This window comes from Solanum verrucosum, unplaced genomic scaffold (assembly GCF_900185275.1).
Source record: "Solanum verrucosum unplaced genomic scaffold, falcon-dt-bn FXZP01000222.1, whole genome shotgun sequence".
Taxonomy (NCBI): domain Eukaryota; kingdom Viridiplantae; phylum Streptophyta; class Magnoliopsida; order Solanales; family Solanaceae; genus Solanum; species Solanum verrucosum.
Window position 1 is genome coordinate 1,502,206 of NW_026020027.1, and position 7,895 is coordinate 1,510,100.

The 7,895-nt window shown below is 29.7% G+C and overlaps 2 protein-coding genes and 1 non-coding gene across 3 annotated transcripts; 2 read left to right on the forward strand and 1 right to left on the reverse strand.

Annotated features, from left to right (window-relative positions):
- Positions 1 to 318: 318 nt before the first annotated feature.
- LOC125821318 (probable xyloglucan endotransglucosylase/hydrolase protein 8) lies at positions 319 to 2,436 on the reverse strand. The gene is made up of 4 exons (XM_049500731.1): positions 2,256 to 2,436; positions 1,903 to 2,003; positions 1,378 to 1,580; positions 319 to 745 (listed from the first exon to the last, which is right to left on the reverse strand). The coding sequence occupies exons 1-4, from the start codon at positions 2,434 to 2,436 to the stop codon at positions 343 to 345; spliced, it is 888 nt and encodes a 295-aa protein (XP_049356688.1). The 3' UTR covers positions 319 to 342.
- A 1,201-nt stretch (positions 2,437 to 3,637) lies between these two features.
- On the forward strand, positions 3,638 to 3,717 carry TRNAL-UAG (transfer RNA leucine (anticodon UAG)). Its single transcript has one exon. It is a non-coding gene; the product is annotated as a tRNA-Leu (tRNA).
- A 900-nt stretch (positions 3,718 to 4,617) lies between these two features.
- Positions 4,618 to 7,523, forward strand: LOC125821313 (CRIB domain-containing protein RIC10). Its single transcript, XM_049500728.1, has 5 exons — positions 4,618 to 4,786; positions 5,020 to 5,085; positions 5,264 to 5,361; positions 6,171 to 6,255; positions 7,284 to 7,523. Exons 2-5 carry the CDS (start codon positions 5,028 to 5,030, stop codon positions 7,469 to 7,471), a joined length of 429 nt encoding a protein of 142 aa, XP_049356685.1. The 5' UTR covers positions 4,618 to 4,786; positions 5,020 to 5,027; the 3' UTR covers positions 7,472 to 7,523.
- The last annotated feature ends 372 nt before the right edge of the window (positions 7,524 to 7,895 follow it).

The window sequence follows — 7,895 nt, forward strand, 5'->3', positions numbered from 1 at the left end:
TTTAGTTTATAATTACATTAATCCCTGAAAAAGTAAAACAAATCGGATACATAATATGTAGCTCGAATACATTAAAAACTAGCTCGGATACATTATAAAATAAACCGGATACATAATATGTAGTTCAGATACATTAAAAACTAGCTCGGATACATTATAAAATAATTTAGAATTAGGAGAGAAATAAGGGGTTTTAGAAATAGAAGGGAATATTATAAATAAGGGAAACATAAGACGTGCATTTCAGTAATTTTTCCTTTTATAAAATTGAATTCATGATCCAAGACACATGACAAAACAATACAACATCTACACACTCTTAAATCAAAATTGAAATACTAATTAATCCCATGGACTTAACCAACATTCCTCAGGCTTTACTTTGTATCTCTCAATATCTTGGCAATAATCATAAGTTACAAAATTTCTTTGCACCCAACCATAGTCCAATTTTTGATCACTTGAAAGGTGCCAAGAATTATATTGATCCCACCAATTTTGAGTAGTTGTTGAAACACAAGAAGGGAAAGGATCTTCCCATTGACAACCATCAACATTGAAATTCATATATGTTGATACAAATGGTGCATTTTTCCAGTCCGTTTTCTCTAACCCGCCCCGAGTAGCCCAATCATCCGCGTTCCATATGCTCGAAAATAAGTACATTGGCTTCTCGTTAGGGAAGAAATTATTCGTGTAATTCGTGTTTTTGTATACTCTTATTGGAACCTTATCCACGAAAAACCTGCACACACAACAATTAAATACATACAAAGATGGGCAGAATGTATCAAAATAACCTTTAATCTTGTCTTGTGATCGTAAATATGTCAAGTGGAAAGTTGAAATGTCAAAAAAGGAAAAAACAACAATTTATTTTTTTAAATAGAGTAAAAAAAAAGTAAAACAAACAAATTGAAACAGTTAATATTTCTATACTTAAATCTATTTCCTTTTGCTTGAAAGTTGAGAGTTGACTAATTTAAGAGTTTAATATTTTTACCAAGTGCACCCCAATTTCTAAGAAGGTACTAGGTGTAATAGTATTCTTTATTCATTTGACTTATAAAAAGACAGATCTCTGCCATGAAATGTTTTAAAGTGAATCTACACGTCTATGGTCGATACTCGCATTGAGATTCGACTCAGGTTAGAGTCACATGAGTGCAAGTGGTTCATCTCGATCCCATTCGCCCAAAACATATACTGTATAATATAATGTTACAATTATTTTTTAGATATATATAGTAGATGTTGAATCATCTTGACTTTTTGTGTGTTCAATATTGTTAATACTTTGAATCTCCTATATGAAAATACTGACTCTGCTACTACTGATCCGACTAATTCAAATTTCAGATTGAAAAAGGTACTTACACAATTTGGTGAGAATTCCAAAGAATAGAATATGTATGGAAGTCTTGAGTAGGGTCAAACCATAGAACATGCCTCATCTCACGCCCACCAATACCATTTTTATACACATTTGTTTGAATAAGATAGGGTTCCCCTGTTCTATTCCCCAAGAACTCAAAGTCTAGCTCATCTCTAGTTGGCCCTGCCCCATCTTCTGTGCACATCTGTCGAATTCAAGATTTAAATTTTATGAGTTCAACACGTAAGAATTTACATTTTTTGTCATAAATTTAACTTGTATACATTAATTAATGTGTATACGTTATACACTTATTATATACTGAATATGCATCGACAATGGCTAGGTAGACAGAAATTCTTTCAGTTGACTAACTAAAAATGTTAAGATCCATAGCATCAACTTTCCATATTAAACTTGAGATAGTAACTTCAAAAATAGATTAATCACAAGAATTTTTTTATATGATCAATGTATATAACTAAATTAAGTTATGCATGAAATATATTCAAAATCTTGCAACTTACATAATAAGCTGTAACAACACCAGCTGAATCACCTCCTACCAATTTCAACTTCATGCTAAACCAACCAAATCTATATCTCTGTCTGGTCATAAATCCACAACCTATAAGAAGAAGAAATACATCAATGTTACTTTAAGGTTCAAATGTCAAAAATAAATGAAAAAAATTATAGAAAAATAATAAGCACGATATTCTCTTGAGTTAATTCTAAGTAGAGTTAGATCTCTTTATAATATCAAAGTTTTCATTGGAACTAATTTTCATGCTATGTTGTATGTTTTATCATAACACTTTGCAATATCCAGACAAAATAATATATGTTGTTATAGAGAGATTTGATTGTACGTGCGTACCTGCTTTGTTATCTAATGATAGATACCAGATCTGTCCATCTTCAGAAGTCTTGAAGTGAGAGTCAGGACAATCACTTTTACTAAAGTTGTCTTCAAATGAACATTTAATTTCAGAGCATAGGATAGCAATTACAATTCCAATTAAGAGAACTTTAGCCATTGAAGAAGCCTTTCTCTCCATTTTTGGTTTCTTCAATGAAATTCCTCTTGGAAGAGTAGTTAGACCTTGGCTAATAAATGGTCCTTTTCACTCATATTTAAGGGCAAAAGTGGAAATAAAAATACTTTATGTTTGTCTAACATCTTTAATAAACTTTTTTTGCGCTTCGACTATTATTTTATTTTGTTATAATGACTCTTTTATATTACTATTTATTATTTGATATATTTTGTATTTATGCTCGTCTTTATTTGTCTTTTATATCTTCGAATAAGCAAGATTCTGCTCTTGTAAAATCAAAGATAGTTAAATATGTGATACTAATTGATTTAATATTAAAAAAACTTGTGATTTAAAATAAGTCAAAGATATTTTATGGTTATAAAATATTTTGTTAAATATAAAAGAAAACTTTTAAAATAAAATTGTTTCTAATTATAAAGGTAACATTCCTTTTTAAATAGATTAAAAAGGAAGGAATGCAACATAATTGAGAAGATGAAATACTCCTCGATTTAATTTTTTCGTATGATTTTGACTAGATATATATTTTAAGAAAATAAAGAAATTTTTTGTATAATGTATCAAAATGTTATTTAATTTTATGGTCTTGAACATTTTAAGTGAAAAGTTAGAATCAAAGAGTTATTAATTAGGAAAATGACATTATCTTTTGAAATAAACTAAAGAGAAAAAAAAGATAAATAAATTAAAACGAATGAATGGATCGTAATATGTTCTATCGTTTCTAAAAAATCAAATTAAAAACAAGTTGCAAGAAAGTCAGCTCTAAGATGCCTTCTTTAAATGAAAGTCAGACTGCATTAGATTAGTGTTAAGTTTTTATAATATAAACTTCTCGATTTAACAACTGGATTTTGCTAATTAAGGTAAATAATTACTCATTAATTTATTCATATTTATTTGCCCCTCTACTTTAAAAAAATTATTAATATTTATCATTAATTTATTCATATTTGCCCCTCTACTTTAAAAAATTATTTATATTTATCCTTGTTATACTTTTTAGCCACATCAATCCTCGTCATTATACTTAGGGGGTTTTACCTTCATAATTATGTTTTGTTTAAATATATCCCTTGTGGATTTTGTCCTAGTATAATCTCTTTTATAATTTAATTAATATAGTTGGCAATTTCTATTATAGAGATTATTAGAAATAAAAATATAATAAAAAATATGAAATCTTAAACAACAACAAGACAGTTTGGCCGAGTGGTCTAAGGCGCCAGATTTAGGCTCTGGTCCGAAAGGGCGTGGGTTCAAATCCCACAGCTGTCATTTTAATATTTCATTTTAGGTAATTTTTCTAAATACTAGATAATAATCTTCATTCTTTGAAAAACTTGAATTAGTTATCGCCAAATCAAAACTTTTACCAAAACTAAAAAAAAAAGCTCTTCCTTCATTTGTATCTCCAACAAACAAAATTACCATGTACATTACCATTAGTATAACTCCTATGCCCATCGAAATCTACTCATATAAATAGTTTTTTGGTGTGCGGGATACCCCTCACCACCTCATTTAAACTCTTCCAAAATCGATTTTAGCCTCTTCATCCAATTGCCTGCTTAAGGTGTTTATGTACTAATTAATTATATTCATGATAAATTCTTCAAAGATTAGTTTAATCGTCATCATCACATCCTTCTCGCTCTTGAACCCCAAACCCTAACCTCACCTGAGTACATGACTTTACTTTATCATAATCCTTCAAGCCACAATAAATGATAAATATAAAAATGACTGGGATAATTTTTTAAAGTTACATGACATTATTTACATCATTTATAAAATGACAAAGGCATATATATGCACTGTTTTTTAACAAAAGGTATTAGAGGTATATTTTCCATTTAAAAAATGGCATGTGGAGTGTCAAAAAAGTCAAAAGTGGGATTAAAAAAACAATACAATATAAAATTTATGGAGAGGAATATTTCTAAAACATTAATTTCGTATTTAAATGTTCTTTGTAAAGTTTACCCCCCAACCTTTCTTTTTTAGTGGTTGGCCACATCTCTCATTTCTCTTTTTCTTTTTCTTTTTCTTTATCTCTTTCTTCCTTCTCTATCTCCCTCCTTTGAATATCTATACATAACTATCCATTCAACAAAAGAAAATAACATCATTAATTGTTTTCATTCAACTCTCACATTTTGTTTATTTATATTTGATGGATCAACTAGCTTGATTTTTGTTTTGTTTTTTCATGAATGCTTATCACATTTATATATCAAAATTATTTGGAAGAAGGTAATGGAAAATGCAAGGCCAAGGGAAGGAGAATTAGCTTTCTTTTTTTCTTTCACATATTTGTGTATGGTATCACCGTCGCTTTAATAAGGTACTATACTCAGAGACAGATTCAGAATTTAACTTTTATAATAAAACATTATTGGTTCAATTGTACACATTCTTGGTTAGGCAAGGGAATGATTGAAACTTTTTTTTCTTCTTCTATATTTTTAAAAATTGTATAATTTTTATAATATGTTCCATGTGTTTGCCTTTTTGGTTAGGCTAGGGAATGATTTATTGACATTTTATGACCACAGGTTTTTGGCTTGGGGTTTATAGTTTCTTCCATGGGAAACAAGATGAAGGGGATCATCAAAGGATTCAAATATATGTTTAATAATTTTGGTAATGCCTAAAGATTTTATGTTTTTGAGGTTTATGTTGTCTGGACTTTTCAAAATGTTATCGAATATGTATAGGATAATTTAAAAGTACATTATATCCAACACGTATTTAATAACATTTTTGAAAAATTCGAATAGAGCAGAGACTTGATAAAGATAATTGATTTGTGATTAAACAGCGGTGAAGGAGAGGGAGTTGGAGATTGGATGTCCAACTGATGTTAAACATGTGGCACATATTGGCTGGGATGGCCAATCTGGCAATGCACCAAGTTGGGTATGTTCTCATTTTCCCATCATGTTTATTTGGTCCACAAATTATGCATCTTCTCCTATGCAATTTCATCATTTTGTACTAAACCTTTGTCAAGTGTCCTATGTTGGTTGAGGGAAAAAGTTATTAATCTTTTATACAGTTTTAGATAATTTTTATATTATGAACTAGTTTTTGAAATTAAGTTAATTTCAATATATGTGGAATTTACTTAATATATTAGTAGAAATAGAATCGTCCTTGTTTATGGTTTATCCAATGTTAGACTTCTTTTGTCAATGGTTACGAGTTTGACAGAATTTGATTGTTTTTGTCAAAACTCTGTGTAATTATATTTGTCTTAAGAAATATATATATAAAATATATAGTATTAATTTATTCAGAATTCATTAAATTATATTTTCTATAATTCAGGATAGATCAACCTTTGTGTTTCGGAAGTAGGGGCGGATTTATAACCTTTTTATGGTGCTTGTGAATTCATAATTTTCTGTCAAACTTAATATGTTTTAAGTACATATTTTTTAAAATTGATTTAATATTATCTGCTGACACTCATGTTTTAGAAAAACTAAATGGTACGCCGGGCTGAATGCTGAGTTATTTACCAAGAAGATCGGGATTCAATTCCCACTTAATAGAAATCTCAAATCCACCTCTGGACGGAGGAGTTAAGTGTCATTTGAGTGAATGGGATGTTCTTTGCCTTATATGATCTTGAACCACATGTGAAGTTAGCTTTTACGATTGAGCTAGCCTGATGTTCATTTTTTTAACAAAGTTTTCCCATGCCTAACAATTTGTTATTTTAGATGAATCAATTCAAGAAAGGGCCTGATTTTGCAGCAGCTTCTATTGGTAATTCTGGTTCTTCCCTTTCTCCATGGACTTCTCAAGGTAATCATTTGCTTTTAAGAAAATGTCTTTTTCCCTTAAACTCCTTTCAACAAAAGAATTATTGATCAAAATGTGCCTTAAAACAAAAATTAAAGATTAAACAAAGTATTTTGATATGTTGGCTTCAATCACATGTGTAGTGTCCTAATCAGACAATGGCAACTAGGGTTTCCTCAGTAATCTAGATGTTGATTGAAAACTAATAAGCTTGTCCTATTTTATGTTTGTATTATTGTTGGGAAAAATATACAATTCAGTCGGTGACATTTTTTCCTTTTTTAGTCAAAAAAAAATATAATATACTCCGTACGTCTCAAAAATAAAAGTCACCTTAAAAAAAATTGTTCCAAAATAAGTGTCACATTAGAAATTCAAACACAAAAAATAGTACTATAATTTTCCAACTTTTTAGTAGTGTTCAATTTTAAAAGACATTTATCAAATAGGTGTGATTTAGTGAACTACACATTATATATATTGATTTCTTAACGGACGTGATGCTCTAAGATTCTTTTCCTCAAGACAGGGAAATATTTTGGCTCATCCTTCACGAGATGTCTAAATAGGCCCTAGAAAGGGACAATTTTTCTAGTCTATCTGTCCAAAAACAAATTATTGGATGGTAGGCTATATATTGGCTTGTACTATAGTGCCCTCCAAAGTAGTAATTATTTTGTCGGGTACTTGTTATCTCACATCTTATAATACAAATATTGAGTGACTTTCTCCATTAAAGTTGAGGCAAATAAATAAATCAGCTAACTTTATTAACATATACCTCAACTTGAATCATCTATGTATATGTCAAGATCAATACAATTAACCAATCATATGAGCTTTTATCTTGATTAAGCTTTTGATTATTACAATCAACATGTTGTATTTATGTTACTCGTCTTATTTTTCAGGTTAATAGTTACATGTAATTGTTTTTTAAAGGACTTAATAGCATAAGAATCTCTTTAGCTATTAGTATCCAAAAGTTAAAACTCATTTATTTATTTTTGCATTGATTATTTGTTTGAAAGGAGTTGGAGAGTCAAATGAAGCGCAATCAACATGTGAGACTAACAAGGAGGTTAATGTTAAGAAGCAGAGGAGGAGGAAGTCCAAGACAACTTCCTCACCAAAATCTAGCTCATCATCAAGAGCAATGAAATCCAAGGCTAAATTTGTAAAAGAACAATCCAAACCAACAAACATAGAAGTGGCTTAATGTTAGAACCAAAAACAAAAATGAATCTTGTTTTTTCCTATCGAAGTTTTTTGAAAATTCTCATGATGTTCAAATTCTGAAAAGGCATTGAAGAGAATAGGAAGGAGGGAATAGAAAATCGTCCTAGAAGGGATACATTGTAAATGTGAGTGAGAAATACAAAAAAAAAAAAAGGGGCTAGAGATGTGAAACAGAAAAAATGTAGAATTTGATTTATAAATGGAGAGACATGCTTTTGGGAAAAATTGTAGAATCTAAATGATCAATGGATCTTGTTACTAACTTATTTTCTTATGTTGTAAATTGATTGATTTTCTATGTGGAAGAAAATCCCATCACATAAATAAGGCCCAGCTTGGCCTTTGAAATATGATGGGCTGGGATGGGTCGGCCCACTATTTGTGTGGGCCTTAAATGGTTCTCC